Source organism: Onychostoma macrolepis, chromosome 02 (assembly GCF_012432095.1).
Source record: "Onychostoma macrolepis isolate SWU-2019 chromosome 02, ASM1243209v1, whole genome shotgun sequence".
Classification (NCBI taxonomy): Eukaryota; Metazoa; Chordata; class Actinopteri; order Cypriniformes; family Cyprinidae; genus Onychostoma; species Onychostoma macrolepis.
The window spans coordinates 10,807,543-10,825,042 of NC_081156.1; the positions used below are offsets into that span (position 1 = coordinate 10,807,543).

The following is a 17,500-nucleotide window of genomic DNA, read 5'->3' on the forward strand; positions in this document are numbered from 1 at the left end:
TGGTGATTTGTAGATTGTGTCGTTGCGCAGATTTCTCCTGTTTGTAAGCGCGGTCTCATCCGGCTTTAAACTAGTTTAAATCACAGAGAAAACGCTGCTGTAGTGAAGCTCGCAACCGCTGCGCTGCTGTTTGAACTTTGATCTGAGCGTGTAAATGGTCCGTGTGGCATGCTTCAAATGAGTTGATAGCGTTTTATCGAGAAGAATTATATTGCAATAATTATCGTTATCATTTTATCGCCCAGCCCTACATTAGATGTACAATACCAGTTGAACCAGGTCTTGAGGGGATTTTCTGCTGAGTTCTTTATCAGCAGCAAGTGTAGGAAGAAGCATCTGAGCAGTGTCTTGATGCGAGGAAATCATGGTATAAGCAGAATAATTCACAACAGGCTGCTGAATTATTGAAAAATAATACAAACCTGCGGTGTAACTGGCAAACTGCTTCACATCGTGGCAACATTAATGCTTCAAATTATTGAAAAATCCTGCACACCCGATGTGGACCTGTTGCGGTGTGGCAGTGACACCTCGGTTTTGTGTTATTTTTCTATAATTCAATGACTCGTTGTCAATTATTCCTTACATTACAGTCAATGAAGAATGACATTTTCCCATTTTTCACTCATTCACTCTAGAATGGTTTCATTTGTACTGCAGCTTCATTATCTTTAGATCAAAAGATAATTTAATGATTTAAAAGCATTTCAGAGAATAATTAATGCACAGTGGACGTTTTGAAGTTTTATTCAGCGTTTGTTTTAGAGTTTTGTTACTCTTATTGGACTCATTCAGGAGGATGTCAGACAAGTTTAATTTGTTATTAGAGCGTTTACTGTCAGACATGGAGTTCGAGGATCAGGTTGTTTTATTGACTGCAGAAGCTCGTCTGACAGGTTTAGGGTCAGTGTGGTGACCGGTGCACTGATGAGAGAGGAGCGTTTGGAGGATCCAGTGATCCATAAGTGAAGACTGGGCTTTAATGAAGGAGATCTTGAGCATAAAACCGTGTGTGTGTGTGTGTGTGTCTCTTCAGGCCTCGTCTCCTCCAGCTTCTGGCATCATTGTAAGACGTCAGGCTGATGTGTGTAATGAATGCACTGGTGTGATGGAGCAGTTGTAGTTGAGTTCACTGCATGAACCAGAGGCCGGTTTCTTCAGATCTGTGTCTTTCTCACACTGCATTAATGAAGGATTCAAACCCTATCACTCTTCCACATTTGCCATCTTGCAGCCTTACTCTATAATACTCTCGTTTTTTACACCTCTAGACTCCATACCACATGATGACAAAGCAAAATGTGTTGTTATTTCATATTTCAGTTTTTCTCTTTAATAGATTTGCTAATTCATCACAGATCTGTTTTCTCCTTGGTCATTATGTGGTACTGAGTGGAGATGGATGAAGGGTGTGAATACTTTCTGAACGGCTTGTTTGATGGCAAACACAGAGCACTGTATGTAATGTCTCACAGCAGATGGACGCATGATCACGCATGCTGGAGACTGGACTTTTTTACACCTTGTATTGATAAATACTATATTAATATGTTTATTAGTACATAATAAATAAATTACTCTCAGTAATGGTAAAACAGACAGCTGTGATCCTGGCTGCTTATTAATGTTGCTTATGAATGTTCTGTCAGGACTAGATTAATTTAAAGGAGACCTATTATGTCCCTTTTTTCAAGATGTAATATAAGTCTCAGGTGTCCCTAGAATGTGTCTGTGAAGTTTCAGCTCAAACTACCCCACAGATCATTTATTATATCATTTTGAAAATGCCTGTTTTGAGTGGAAGCAGAAACAGGCTGTTTTCGTGCATGTCTCTTTAAATGCAAATGAGCTGCTGCTCTCTAGTCTCAGCCTCAGACGTCACGCTCTCGGACCGTTAGCTGAACGTCCGATGCATACGACACGCTTATCTGGAAACACCTCAGGAGTGTCGCAGTCGACGTCGGATTGGTTGAATTATACAGGATTTCCGGGAGACGTGTGTGTCGCGTTCTTTAACGTTCCGCCTGGAAACAAAGATGCCGTGACGCCAAACCCCCCCACGAGAGAAGAGAGCCGTCGCGTTTACAACTGTGACGACAAACGCTTATCAGGATCAAATAAACGCTGGATTTTCAAAAGTATGTTTAAAGTTCGCGGCATAGAATCTTTAAAATACGTCCGAGAGTTTTACACACCGGTCTGTTATTGATGCGACATTTCCACGCCCCGAAACATGACGCTGAATGAAACGAACTGTGATTGGTTGTTTGACATCATGGGCGGGTCTTGACCAGTGAAAGCTGCCATAGATTCCAGACCTTCAGCCGTCAGTCTGTCTGGCTACACGAGACTACTGCTCCACGCCTCCTTTTCCAGAACAGGGCTGTGAACTAAGCTCTCTTTCATGTTTTATTGCACTTAAACTGTCAAATGCACACAGGATTATGTTAAAAACACACAGGAGTTACAAAAACAGTGGGTTATGTCCGTGAAGGTAAACAGCTGGTTTAGAACTGCTGCACCGTTGTCTCCTGTGAAAACACAATGGTGGCGCTGTGGGTGGAATCATGCATATTAAGGGGAGGTAATATTATAAGATCCCTTTCTACGTCATGGAGGAAGCAAAATCGGACGCGCTCGTTTTTTCACAAGCTTCGCAGAGAAAGGCTTACACAATAAAGTTACTGGGTTGTTCTTATTCACGTTTCCTGGGTTGATGCACCGGGGACTCGATTATAGCACTTATTAAACATGTTTTCATGATGCGCCATTAATGAACATTTTATCATTAGTATTTATATTATGCATTATACAGCTGTTAGTTCAGGTGTTGGATCTGAGCTCGTCTAATAGTGCTGATATAACAGATGCAGCAGATCGGAGTCGTTCACTGCACTCGTTAGTGTTTGTTCAGACAGACTGTGTGTTAGTAAAGGGGTTTTACACTGACTGCAGTTACTCAGGTACACCTGTAGGTGGTGATAGTGGCTGTGTGAGTCATTAAATCATTCGTTCAGTGGGAATATAACAGTTAGTGTCTCACGGTTAAGGCTAGATGGTATACAGATTCGTCTACTGGGCATGCGCACATCAATATAGCATAATTTTTGTCACACTGTACAACAATAATTACTGTTTTTGCATTATTGTAAGGGGTAGGTGTAGACATTAATAAAACACAATCTAATAGGTAGAAAAATGTAATTTATTGTTAGCTTCCGGTTTTAGCTGTATCCCTTCTAGCCACAAGCGTGTCTCACATCAGTCCCTGTACTCTATATAGTGCACTGTACTCATGCGGTTCAGAACATGGTTTTTCATTATTTGCCACAGTTGACTGGGAGTAAAATATATTAATATACAGACAAATATCAAGCCGTACTTGTTTCATGAAGGTTTAAAAAAGAGTGATAATTCAGATGCTAGTTGTGCAGTGTTTGTGTACAGCTGTGTGAAGTGCTGTATTAATATCACTGATCTGACGTCAGCTGCACTCAATCACTAGCTGCTTCCCAAATGACGCACTATGCACTTATACACCATGTATTTATGCACTCAACTGTGTAGTGTATGAATTATTTAAGGTTATTTGTCATTAATAATCGGAGTCTGATAGCCTCTCCCCCTTCACTACGTAATTAAAGCTGCAACAGTTGAGTGCATGAAGTGTCCAACAAAGCCACCTTAACCAAAAAAGCGTAACGGCTAATGCTAACGGAAAGGAGACCAGAGGCTGTTTTTTTTAATGGATGTCAATGGAAGAAAAGCTTCATTATGCTGAGTAAACAGCTTTTTAGAGGAAACGTCTCATAATTTAATAAATTGACAGCCTATCAGCTAATCTTCAACATGTTTTACACTAAGCAGTACTTTTGGATTGAACTATTTTTAGAGTTTACCACCAAAAAAATGCTGTTTTATATGAGAAGTCACTGACTTTTTGCGATATTTCATTCAGCTTACAGCACTTCTCATTCATTCCTATGGAATCCATAAACGGCGACTGCGAGTCGCACAACTCTGACTGAAATTCAATGAGGTCAATGCTGTAATGTGATTGGTGTAAGTTAGCCGTTACGCTTTCTCCAGTAGTAAGTAATACCTCTCTTCTCCCGATAGTACGATCTCTGGTGTCCAACATTCCACACTTCGGTTATTAAAGTGCACTTTTTGTTTTTGGTATTTTCAGTGTGAGCGCTATACTCGCACTATTCATACTACAAAACATCACAGAGTAGTGCATACGTACGTGATTTGGGACGCACCTACTGTCTCACACTGTTGATTTCTCACGTCATCCATCCACATCCGTCCGTGTGTCCTGCACTGATCACTGCTGTGCTTCTGATGCAAGTGTGCTTGTGATGTGACGCGTCTGGTTTCATCGTCAGGTGATCCGTAAGGGCTGGCTGACCATCAATAACATCAGCATCATGAAGGGAGGAGCGAAGGAGTACTGGTTCGTGCTGACCGCTGAGAGCCTGTCCTGGTTCAAGGATGACGAGGTGAGCATTACAAGAGGCTTTCGATACTAATTAAACTGAACTGAATTTAACTGTAATTGCGTGTTTACTATTGTCCTCCTGCATTATTGACACACTATTTTCCTATTTGATACTGTAAAGCTGCTCTGACACTATCTGTATATTGTTAAAAGCGCTGTATAAGTAAAGGTGACTTGACGTGAAAACTCTGTGGATGAAGAATGAGAGGGATTGACGACGTTATGTGATATTGTGCACTGAATGATTTTTATTTTCCCTGCACAGAAAGCTTCAGGAGCTCAGACAATGACTGGAGAGAGAAGAGACTGTTCTGTTCCTCTGTGTGCTGTTTTATCATAGAGTATTAGCTGCAGAAGCCGTCGGCACAAGCCCTGTAATACTGAAACAGAACAGACCTGTGCGCTTTACACTCAAACACAGATTCATATCAAACATGAGCGACGCGGGAATGAGACAGAAAGCGTGTCTGAAATCACCGATTCAATGGTTCAAAACAGATGATTCGGTGCTCAAATGTACAGATTTGTCTTTGTTTAGATTTGATTGACAAACTACACTCACTGCGCAAACGTATATATCTGCTTTTGCTATTGTGTCTTAAACACTAAAGTTTGTTACATTTCTGAATTGATTAAATTGATTAAATTACACGTTCATATTTTGGAGCTGTTTCAGAGTCTTTGGTCATTGCAGTATGCAATCCATCGATGTGTTCGGGACTTTTAGCGTTATGAGCCTCATTAGTTGGATGACACTTAAGCTCTGAAGTCAAAGCTGCAGCATCCAGAGCTCGTGCGAACACGTGTCTGGCGGCGCCTGAAGACTAGCGAGAGGAGAACAAGCGCTGAAGGAGCGAGGGACTAATGCTTTACCTGCTCTGTGTTCTCCAGAGGTCCGCTGTTGAGACGGATCTCGCGCCTCTGTGGGAGTATTCCTGAAACCCTCGCTTTAGTTCTCGGTCATTCACACAGAAACGCACCGTACGGTCGATCTACTGTAAACACGACGGCGCATATTACACCCAGAAATCAAAAGAAGGAGAAAACCGAGGAAACATTTCCCTGCAAAAATATTACTGTGATGTGAACACATGTATTACATTACAATTACGTTTATTACAAAAAAGAAAAGATGCATTCATATTTAAATTTTTGTTTTAAAAAATAGTTTTTTCAAAAAGTAAAATAATAATTGTATTAATAATACAGTCATTGTGTCCAGAAAGGATGATTAGAGTAATGAGAATAGCTATGTTTCTATCCACCTATTTTTATGCGCATTTTGGAATATTGCATAAAAAACGCTGGATGGAAACACCAAGATGAGCATAAGTTCTGAAAATGTGCATAAAAAACATATGCATTGTGCATAAAACTTATGCACACATTCGAGTAGGATAAACTTTTTATCCGATAAGAAAAGATGTGCATAAAGTACGATGGAAACACATTTACTGAATAATTTCCTCCATGCGCATCACAAAGTCACGTGAGTTAGTGTTCTGGGACGGGATAACCTGACTGACCAGCGGCCCGGTCTCGCTCACAGCGTCTGAGATGTTGTTTGGGTCGTTCTGAGAGTCGTCAGAGTATTTCTGTATAATTGTCTCACAAACAGCAGCATCCGCCTCCGAAGCACTGACTGCAGTTACTGTGTCTCGTCTGCTCGCTCTGAGACGCTAGTCATTTATCATATATGAAAATTATTATATTCAGCATCTTCTCCTAGGTTAGTGATATTTCGTGCCAGTTTATCAGGAAGTGATGATTTTGTTCTCGTTGACTCGTTGGATGGAAACGGTGCTTTATTCGCAAATGTTTTATGCGATGTTCCAGTTTTGCACACAAGTTTAAATTCGAGTCTTTGGCTGGAAACAGAGCTAATGATATTTGTGTGTGTGTGTAAGAGAAAGGCACGGCTTAGTTTCCTTTATGAAAGTGTAATTTCATATTGTCTTCTTCTGTCTTTGGGAGTCGTTTAATCATGAACAGAATGTGTGTGAAGAGACTGTGATGACCAGTGTAACTAGTTCAGTGCTCACCCTTGGCTTTTTCTGGGTCCGCAGGAGAAAGAGAAGAAGTACATGCTGCCGTTGGACAATCTGAAGGTCAGAGATGTGGAGAAGAGCTTCATGTCCAGCAAGCACATGTTTGCCATCTTCAACACGGAGCAACGGTAAATCACAGATCTCTCGCTCGCTTCGGTGTTCAGCATCGGCACGCAACTATAACGCTAGAGTTTTAATAATCGTTGCATGTGCGGAGCACAGCTGTAACAGAGGAGCGGTGTCGGAGGAGTTAGGGCTAGTCTTCATTATGACTCGCGGAGTTTTAAGAAATCCCACGATGCTCTGCTGTCTGATGATGTCTGGACGAGGTTTGTTTGAGTGACGGCTGGTTTTCTCTCAGGAACGTCTTCAAGGACAACCGTTTCTTGGAGCTGGCGTGTGACACTCTGGAGGAGGTGGACAGCTGGAGAGCGTCGCTGCTGCGCGCCGGCGTGTATCCCGAGAAGGCCGTGGTCAGTGACTCCTCGCCATCTCACGTCTTCACCCGCATCAGTGCGATCGGTTCAAGCTGCTTCTTGAGGTGTTGAGGGACATTGATAGATTTTTTCAGATTTTTTATTGTATTTAAAAATTGAATTCATCAAGGTAGGATTTGTTGTTCTGTAGACCTATATACTGTTTGATGAGAAATAAAACCAAAGCTGAGGGTTTTTGTTTAGTTTTTTTGGTGGTGTACCATCATCAGTCTTTGCAAATATACAGGACCGCTACTCTAAACTGATTCTAAACCTCATTCTTCTGTTTCTATACATAGATACAGTTGCATGGACGAACATAATCGCCTGATTTTGTAAATATGACCAATTACATTTGCATTAAGCACAGTTTGCGCTGGTCTATAAATCGCATTTACAAAGTGAGCCTACAAAAGCAGAAATTAGCTTTTTTGTGTGAAAGTAGGTCCCTGACTAATGAAATTGTTAATGAGAAAGCATTTTATTGTTGTTCGATTTAGTTTTATTAATTTCATACATATTAATTCTACATATCATGATTCTTTGATTGTAGAGTGTATGGTGAAGTGTACTAGAATCAGACATCTTCACACGTGTCCTCCAAATGAACCCACAACCTAATCAGTTTATACGTAAAGAAATGAATTCTGTCATCAACTCTAGGCGAGACGCGACGGTTTTCTCCCCGAGGAGGACGAACCCAACCGACCGCTCCTAATCACGTACACCAGACCCCCTCGAACTCTGAGGCAGGTCACGGAGCGCTCTGACCGCTGTGGTCTCTTTCTCTCAGGTGGAGAGCGAGAGTTCTGGCCCGTCGGAGAACTTCTCCATGGATCCTCAGCTGGAGAGGAAGGTGGAGACCATCCGTAACCTGGTGGACTCCTACATGGCCATCGTCAACAAGTGCATCCGCGACCTCATGCCCAAGAGCATCATGCATCTCATGATCAATAACGTGAGGATGCTCTGTGATGTGACACTAGACAGGGACACTCGTGTGATTCAGACACAGCTGTAGGCAACATTACTGCATCATGTACAAAGTTACACGAGTCACGTCGTGAATGACAAAAAAACCTTTGAATCTGATTCTGACTAAAAAGCATTTCCAAACATTGTAGTGGTTTTTCAAACTCCATATAGATGCGGTTTGTGTCAGGTTAAACGTAAAAATCAAAACATTTTGCTGTTCAGACTACAATTAATTATAATATAATATACTTGAGTCAGATGCACAAAATAAAATATATTTTTGCCGAGCAAAGCCTTTTTGATATTGATTCAGTAGCAGAACACATATCTGACTAGAGATAAAATTAATCAGAATCCTTTATATACACACACACACACACACACACACACACATATATAACATAGATAGATAGATAGATGTCAAACCAAATGTTATCAGTTGATAATTAATCTGAGTGAGTGGAGCTCGTCTCAAAACTAGCTTGACTTTTGTGATCCACTCATTAATAAGCAGCTGCTCTCGTGTGTCTGAAGTCGTTTGTCCTCAGGTGCACTCGGTTAATTACCAACATGTTCCAGAGTTTGGCAAAAAGAAAGTGTCCGGGTTATATTTATGAAATCTAACAAACTTCACTTTGTAAATGTTTTAAAGAGCGTGATTGTATCTAGAAAATAAATGCTATGTATGTTATGTTATGTCATGCATACAACTTTAATTGTGGCTTAATTATCTGTACAGCAAAGACAGCAGAGAGTGTGTTGAGCTCATTCTCGAGTAGCATAAAGCAGCATCTGTACAGTAAACCAGAGCGAGTACCTTCATGCTCCACACACTCACCTGTCCGATCCTAACAAACCATACATCAGTGGAAAGCTTATTTATTCAGCTCTCAGATGATGTATAAATCTCAATTTTCCAAACTGGACCCTTAAGACTGGTTTTGAGTGTCGAGTGTTTTTAATGGCGATCATGCTGCTGCTCCTCAGGTGAAGGACTTCATTAACGCGGAGCTGCTGGCGCAGCTGTACTCGGCTGGAGATCAGAACGCGCTGATGGACGAGTCTCAGGAGCAGGTGCAGCGGCGCGAGGAGGTTCTGCGCACACACCACGCTCTGAAAGAAGCGCTGGCCATCATCGGAGACATCTCCACCACCACCATCTCCACACCGCTGCCTCCACCGGTGGACAACTCGTGGCTGAGCGCCGGCGCCGGAGGCTCCCGCAGGTAACCAGACTGAGCTCTGATCCGTGTAGAGCGCAGCGAGTCGCTCCATTAGCTCTGAGGACGAGAGTCGCAGTGTGTGGACGACCTCGAGGTCTCATCCGCTGCAGTGTGACACGTACAATTCACACTCAGGACACAGGACAAATAAAATCAAATAAATAGAAACGGTCGAGGCCGGTTATGAATCGGTCAGTCAGTGCAGTTCGTTTACGCTGCTGTTGGTGCTTATATAGTCTCAGCCTCAGACGTCACGCTCTCGGACCGTTAGCTGAACGTCCGATGCATACGACACGCTTATCGACGTCGGATTGGTTGAATTATACAGGATTTCCGGGAGACGTGTGTGTCGCGTTCTTTAACGTTCCGCCTGGAAACAAAGATGGCGTGACGCCAAACCCCCCCACGAGAGAAGAGAGCCGTCGCGTTTACAACTGAGACGACAAACGCTTATCAGGATCAAATAAACGCTGGATTTTCAAAAGTATGTTTAAAGTTCGCGGCATAGAATCTTTAAAATACGTCCGAGAGTTTTACACACCGGTCTGTTATTGATGCGACATTTCCACGCCCCGAAACATGATGCTGAATGAAACGAACTGTGATTGGTTGTTTGACATCATGGGCGGGTCTTGACCAGTGAAAGCTGCCATAGATTCCAGACCTTCAGCCGTCAGTCTGCTGCTTATAAAGCTGAAGCCCTGGAATGATGAGCTTTGGTTGTCAGTCAGGAAAATAATCTAAATGAACAAAATGCTGTCATTATACAATTCTCCACCAGATCTACTACGCTGCGCACAAGTTCAGGTAACTCAAAAACTTGCGCACACGAGCGGAGACCAGGCGTGAGATGATGAGGGGTTTTACACAGAATAAGGCACGCAATCAATTATCTCATGATATTCTACACAGTGATAAAAGCTATGTCGATGAGCATTGTGTTATGTGTTAAGTCACGTTGAATCAGTGTTTGTTTGTGTTTAACGCCACGCCAGCTTCTGTGGCTAATTCATGCGCTGAATGAAGTTAAATCCTCTGTTTATTCAGCTGCAGTGATAGAGATTTCCTGGAACGATGTGCATGACCTTCCTTCAGTTTCAGCGCGAGAGCGCCCTCTTCAGATGGGGCAGTGTTTACTACTGATCATAGAACCATGTTTCTGACAAGCTGTGTGTGAAAAATCACAGCATTTGCTGAATCGCAATTGCGGTTTAATTTCGATGAACCATTAAATGCATACCTCGGGTCTTTAGCGTCCCGGGACGTCATTCACCACCCTCTCCCTCCTTAATTTTTTTAAGTTTCTTAACTCAACTCAATCTATTCATTATAAACAATATAACAAGAAAAAAACAATAAAATATAAAAGAATGCCTGTTTTCTGATTAATTATTTGTAATGTATGTAAATGTGTAAGTATATTTTTCCTGCACAACTATATTTACATATCTGATGACTCAATACGTGCAATGCATCTTTATTCCTCGAGGTGGCACTGTTTGATACACAATGATGACGTGATGTTTCAATCATAAGTAACACAGGCTTAAAACAAAAGAACATCATCAGCAAATACTGAACTGGCTTGAATGGCTTTACTGCAGAGCAAGTCCTGTACGCAGTGAAATATAAATGTCACTGTCATTTGGTGCTGGATGTGAATAAGCTGCCAGTGATCAGAATATTGATTCTGAAGTCATTGAAAACGATAGTTTTGAGAATATGGTTGAGATCGTGAATATGAGCCAGATGCTGAATATAATGTAAAGGTGCGCTCTGACGATGACAGCGATGGTTAAATCATCTTCTCAAATTATCCCCTTCCAAGTTTCAACAGGTAATGAAATATGCTTTATTTTATTCTTCTGTAATTGTTCTTAAAATATCAGGAGACTTTTTTTGTTATTGCAGCTGTTAGAGATCCGTCGGTGCTGGATATATACAGTAGGTCCGGGTCGCTGAAGACTCGAATATGTGCGTTTAAGGGTTAGTCGTGCAGCTCTAGCTGGAGCAGTCTGAGTGAATGACCCAGGCTGTTCTGCGAGGGATCTCTCGGCCGTTAGGGTTAGGGTTTTCCTCTTCTGTAGGGCTGAGTGCAGATGTGAGAGTGTGTCTGTGGTCTGCAGGTCTCCTCCACCGAGCCCCACGGCTCCGCGCCGGATGTCTGCGGGACAGAGACCCGCTGGAAGAGGCGCTCCTCCGCCTCCGTCCCGGCCCGGACCCCTGGGGCCCTTGAACAACAACGCCGACAGCCCACAGGTTCCCAGCCGGCCCAACCGGGCTCCTCCCAGCATTCCCAGGTGAGATCTGACCCGCCCGTCTCCCTCGGATCTCTTTACTTACCATGTGCTTCTAATCGCATTACAACATTCCCCGCAAGCACACAGACACATGCTCGAATGCTTGGCCAACGCATTGCCAGGATGCAGAACATTAGCACATAATGTTAAATGACAGATGTCATAAAGCCAGGTATTCAGGTAGATGCAGATACACAATTAACCCAATCAACAAGAGTCTTCTGTCGCTCCGTCGTGAGCTGACGGAGGAGACGACATTTCACACCAGCACACACTACTACAGCAAGCCCTGTGGCACCGCTGAGAGCGCAGTACATACTTACATTTACTGTTAGTCATTTAGCAGATGCTTTTATCCAGAGCCACTTACAAATAAGGACAATGGAAGCAATCAAAATCAACAAAAGAGCAATAATATACTTGGTTTATGAATTGTTTTGACAACTTTAGATAATAATAATAATAATAATTTTTATTTATATAGCGCCTTTCTAGCACTCAAGGTCACTTTACAAATCAGGCTTAAGGAACAGAGACAATAGACATCAATACCAAAAAACATAAACCAAAAGCTAAGAGTAATATACAGAAACCACGTCCAAGATTAGATTAGAGATACAGAAAGAATGAAGATAAACATCCATAACAGGGTACAGTTCACAGTCTATGACTTGAAGAGTAATGGTCAGGAAAAAATGGATTTTTAAGAGATTTTTAAAGGAGAGAAGGGAGGATGCCTGACGGATGGTTTGGGGAAGAGCATTCGACAGCACTGAAGGCCCTAGCTCCCATAGTCACCAGACGAATCTAACAATCCCTCACTAGAAGATCTTAATGAGCGGGCAGGTACATATGGTAGAAGTGAATCAGATAAATAAGAAGGAGCAATGTTATGGTGGGCTTTATAAGTGAGAATTAGTATCTTGAAGTTAATACGCAAGGAAACCGGGAGCCAATGAAGATGATAAAGGATAGGGGTAATGCGATCGTTCTTTCTTGTGTGAGTAATCAAGCGAGCAGCAGAGTTTTGAACATATTGTAGTCGTTTGATATTATTAGCTGAGATGCCACAAAGAAGTGAATTACAATAATCTAATTGGGATGTAACAAAGGCATGTATAACAGTTTCAACATCCTGCTGACTGAGAGAGGATCGAATAAGCGAGATATTACGTAGATGGAAAAAAGCTGTCTTTACCACTTTACCAATATGATCGTTGAATGAAAGAGTAGAATCAATGAGAACACCAAGATTGCAAACTTTAGTGGAGGGCATAATCAGATCACCATCCAGATCCAGCAGTTGACTAGAATGCTTTGACACAACAGCTTTAGAGCCAATCAGAATTAGCTCAGTTTTATCAGAGTTAAATCTAAGGTAATTTGCCTTTAGCCAAAGCTTGAGTTCCTTGATGCAATTTGTTAATGAAGGCGGAGGAAACACTGAAGTGGAAGGTGTGCTAAAATAAATCTGAATGTCATCTGCGTAGCAGTGGAAGTTAAACCCATAGTGCTTAATTATTTGTCCAATTGGTAGCATATAAATGGTGAAGAGGAGAGGGCCCAAAACAGAACCCTGAGGTACACCAGAGCTGATGAATTTGGTAGATGATCGAGATGCATAACGATGCCTGAAACCAGGCTTGTGTACCGACGTTTACTCCGTACTTGTCTCTGGTCCCTATTTTCATACTTTCAAAGGTTACACACTACGATCGTGCACTACACTAGTACTAGCAGTTTTTACGAGAGCACTAAATCTAAGTATAATTCCAGTACTAGACCAACATGCATCTGACCACATTTACAGCGGAGGTCAGAATGATCAGAACACTAGTATCTTCAGCAGCTAAAACTGGTTTGAAGTCAGTTATTTCTATCTTCTGCTGGAGTGTGTCAGGAGGAAATATCAGTTTATATTTACAAACATTCATTTAGCCATTAATTGTAATAATCCAGTGATTTTTGAGATCTGATCATCATCAGTCTGTCTGGAGTGACATGAAGAAACAGAACAAACTGAGACTCAATCCAGAAGAACTGTGTCTCCGAGACGCTTCAAGAAACCTCCTGCGAAGCTCCTGAGAAACTCTGCTCAAATCCAGACAGATGATGACGATCAGATCAGACTAAAATATCACTGGATTATTACAATTAATGGATAAATCAATGTTTGGAAAGATATTTCCTCCCGACACACTACAGCAAAAGATAGAAATAACTGACTTAAAACCATCTTTAGCTGCTGAAGACACTAGTGTTCTGATCATTCTGGACACCGCTGTGTATAAATTAACATGCGAATGCTGTCTGACTGTCTTCTACTAGACTGCTTACAGATACTAATTCTGTCTTTTCTGTCTCTTACCCTGCCTTCCTCGACGCTTCTGCTGCCACGACCCACTCTCTTCTTCTTCTTCTTCTAACACAGCCGCCGTCCTCCACCCTCCCCGACCCGTCAGGTTCCCCCGTGAGCGGTGTGTGCCGCCCGCAGCCCTGCATGTCCAGTGATCTCGTCTGTGATAGCAGTGCTTGTGTTGTCTGTCAGTGCCTGTGCTTCAGACCGTCCTCACACAACCCTCCGTGACGCCGCTGTGCTTCTCTTCCTGAAGCGCCAGCACAGCGCTCGCGGCCCTAGCCATGCATGTTCCTTCATCTTAGGCGTGTTCACATACTTGTGTCATATTCTACCATCGTGTGTGAGCGGTATATATTAGTGTAAGTCTGGAAGTGTGCGTGTGTGTGTGTGTTTGGGTGTGTGTGTGTTTGTGTTTGTGTGTGCGTGAGGCTAAATTAAAAGATAAAGGTGTAAAATAGTTTTAAGGTTATGTGATATTTGTCTTTATGTTTAAATTATTGTTTTTATTTCGTAATGTTGTTTGTCATTGAAAAGGCTCAGAGCAGACGTTTATTTCTTAGTTGTGAACACTGGTTTTGTTGTTACTCGCAGGCATCTTTAGATGTCATTGTCTGCAAACACTTATATGTGCACCAAAATATGAAATATATTCATCTTCTTGAATAGCGCCACCTGCTTGCCATACTAGCTGATGACCGTTAATCCAAAATGTTCAACCAAAGTCTCTGGAAGTGCAGTATACACCTGTTCTGCTGTGTAGAAACTCAACTCTATGTACTGTACATGTTTCAGATGAACTCGACACGAGACATCATACATTACTTTGCAATAAATCTAGCAGTAGTTTAGTGTCGTGTCTATCGCTCTGTTCATTGCATTAGTGATATTTAAGTATTGATGATGTTCATTTGCTACCGTACTCATGTTAAGTAACTCCAAGACACATTATAGCATTCTTCAAAAGGACTAAATAAGGAGTTTAAGACTAGTATGCAGGGATTCTTGGGGAAACGCTGATGTGTTATTTTCACGTTCATTATTAAAACATGAATATATGGATATATTATCTGCAGGTTTGTGAATCAGAGACGTTGTGCTTGTTCAAATGTGTCCTGCTGTATTTCATTTACTAGTCTGATGACACTGAAACTGGTTAAAACTGCCTGCTGTTTGCTCCCATAAACGCACATACGCTGGAGAGCAGAGAGAGAGTCTGGAGGAAGGCTGAGCTTGAGTTACTGAGAGCTACATGCTAAACACAGCTCAGAAACCAGCCACGAGAGCATCATGATGCTGAGATCTACACCTGACCTTCAGAGACATCAGCCGCTCAGACGGAGCTGCTCTTCTTCATGTTAGTCGCTCAGACTATAGCTATGCACACGTGAAGGATTTTAGAGACTTGATGAGACGAGCAGATCTGAGGCTCACATTATAATACATTCATATGACGTTATTGAAAATGAATGCTGGAAAATGTGTTTGCTGTTCTCAGAAACTCTCCTCCGGCAGACAGCTGCACAGTTTTGATCGTGGAGACAACACCAGATTTTCTTTCTGTGTTTCATTATGGCTTGATGTACTGTACCTCTATATGTATTAAATAAAATCTATCATGGAAAATCAAATCAAATGAGAATCTGCAGCGTCTAATTCCTGTTTGTTTCGTGTGGATGGTGATGTAAAGTTTCTCTCATCTGTTTCAGGTTTTTTTCAAGCTGTTCTGCTCATTTCAGTCCCTCGTAACGTTTTGATTTGAGAACAGACTGATAGATTTTGTGTCTGTCCCTACGTTCTGCTCAACTCTGTTACCTCAGTTATAAAAAGGCATAACAATCTTTAAAGCATGCATAGAAAAAACATGTGACTTGCACCAAGTGATGTCACTTCCTCTGCTAGGAATCTTTGGAAGGCATTGATGTATGTCTTTATTCTTTATTCCCATTAATTTGTACAAAATGTTTAGGATACACCAATAGTAGATTAATTATTTGTCAAATCTGTTATTGTGATTTTGCAGTGAATCTCTCATTCACTTTTAAAAACAATAATATGATGAAAATCCATAAAATTCTGTTTCAGACATGCTATGTGGTGTCTGGTTTGAGGTTAGCATCTTGAGCTAAAGCACAAAATGGTGGAAAATGTCAACTCTGTTAGTTTTTTAAAAAGTTTAATGATAACAGAGTTGACAATGAGTAACAGAGTCAAATGTTCCCAATCACATTTAAGTATTTTGCATTATTATTATGTTTATTTTGGATCCTGGGTCATTTTACTGTAAATTATACATTTGTTTTACATCATTACAGGCTAAAGAAATTGAATTACAGGTAAATGAACCTCTCCGCAGCAGAAAGGCGAGGGCAACAGAGGGCACAGCGACATGCCGACCCTGTAACGAAGCCAGACAGACGACACAAAAGGAAAAAAGCACCACTACTCAAAATTAATGTTTTGCTCTAATGTTTATGAATACTAATGTAAACATATGGCTACAAAGTAAATCTAACATTCTTGCAAACTGCTATTCCTTGAATCAAGAGCTCTGTCTTTTATTATGTCTATAAAAAACTTGCATAGTGCACATTTAAATACTAAATAAAGACATACAGTGGGTACGGAAAGTATTCAGACCCCCTTACATTTTTCACTCTTTGTTATATTGCAGCCATTTGCTAAAATCATTTGTTAATTTTTTTTCCTCATTAATGTACACACAGAACCCCATATTGACAGAAAAACACAGAATTGTTGACATTTTTGCAGATTTATTAAAAAAGAAAAACTGAAATATCACATGGTCGTAAGTATTCAGACCCTTTGCTGTGACACTCATATATTTAACTCAGGTGCTGTCCATTTCTTCTGATCATCCTTGAGATGGTTCTACACCTTCATTTGAGTCCAGCTGTGTTTGATTATACTGATTGGACTTGATTAGGAAAGCCACACACCTGTCTATATAAGACCTTACAGCTCACAGTGCATGTCAGAGCCTTGGTGAGAGAGGTAAAGAACAACCCAAAGATCACTGTGGCTGAGCTCCAGAGATGCAGTCGGGAGATGGGAGAAAGTTGTAGAAAGTCAACCATCACTGCAGCCCTCCACCAGTCGGGGATTTATGGCAGAGTGGCCCGACGGAAGCCTCTCCTCAGTGCAAGACACATGAAAGCCCGCATGGAGGACTCCAAGATGGTGAGAAATAAGATTCTCTGGTCTGATGAGACCAAGATAGAACTTTTTGGCCTTAACTCTAAGCGGTATGTGTGGAGAAAACCAGGCAAAAGGGTGCTTCTACTAAATACTGAGCAAAGGGTCTGAATACTTAGGACCATGTGATATTTCAGTTTTTCTTTTTTAATAAATCTGCAAAAATGTCAACAATTCTGTGTTTTTCTGTCAATACGGGGTGCTGCGTGTACATTGAGGAAAAAAAATGATCTTAAATGTTTTTAGCAAATGGCTGCAATATAACAAAGAGTGAAAAATTTAAGGGGGTCTGAATACTTTCCGTACCCACTGTATGGGCAGAAATTGCCAATAACTGATTTGCACGCCCAGGGTGAGGGAGCAGCTATGCCATTTTCCAGATCTTTGGACACATTAAGTTAA

The 17,500-nt window shown here is 41.5% G+C and overlaps 1 protein-coding gene across 5 annotated transcripts in view; it reads left to right on the forward strand.

The window, feature by feature from the left end:
• LOC131552000 (dynamin-3-like) overlaps positions 1 to 15,513 on the forward strand; it is a 39,397-nt gene extending 23,884 nt beyond the window's left edge. For 2 of the 5 annotated variants that reach the window (XM_058795317.1, XM_058795326.1), the window contains exons 15-21: positions 4,392 to 4,505; positions 6,571 to 6,680; positions 6,914 to 7,025; positions 7,822 to 7,986; positions 8,991 to 9,229; positions 11,353 to 11,526; positions 15,090 to 15,513. In XM_058795317.1, coding sequence (XP_058651300.1) covers positions 4,392 to 4,505; positions 6,571 to 6,680; positions 6,914 to 7,025; positions 7,822 to 7,986; positions 8,991 to 9,229; positions 11,353 to 11,526; positions 15,090 to 15,141 — 966 coding nt within the window. In that variant the 3' untranslated portion in view covers positions 15,142 to 15,513. Of the gene's footprint in view, positions 1 to 4,391; positions 4,506 to 6,570; positions 6,681 to 6,913; positions 7,026 to 7,691; positions 7,987 to 8,990; positions 9,230 to 11,352; positions 11,527 to 13,957 lie in introns of those variants that run through there. The other 3 variants (XM_058795335.1, XR_009273872.1, XR_009273873.1) reach the window with 3 other exon arrangements.
• The last annotated feature ends 1,987 nt before the right edge of the window (positions 15,514 to 17,500 follow it).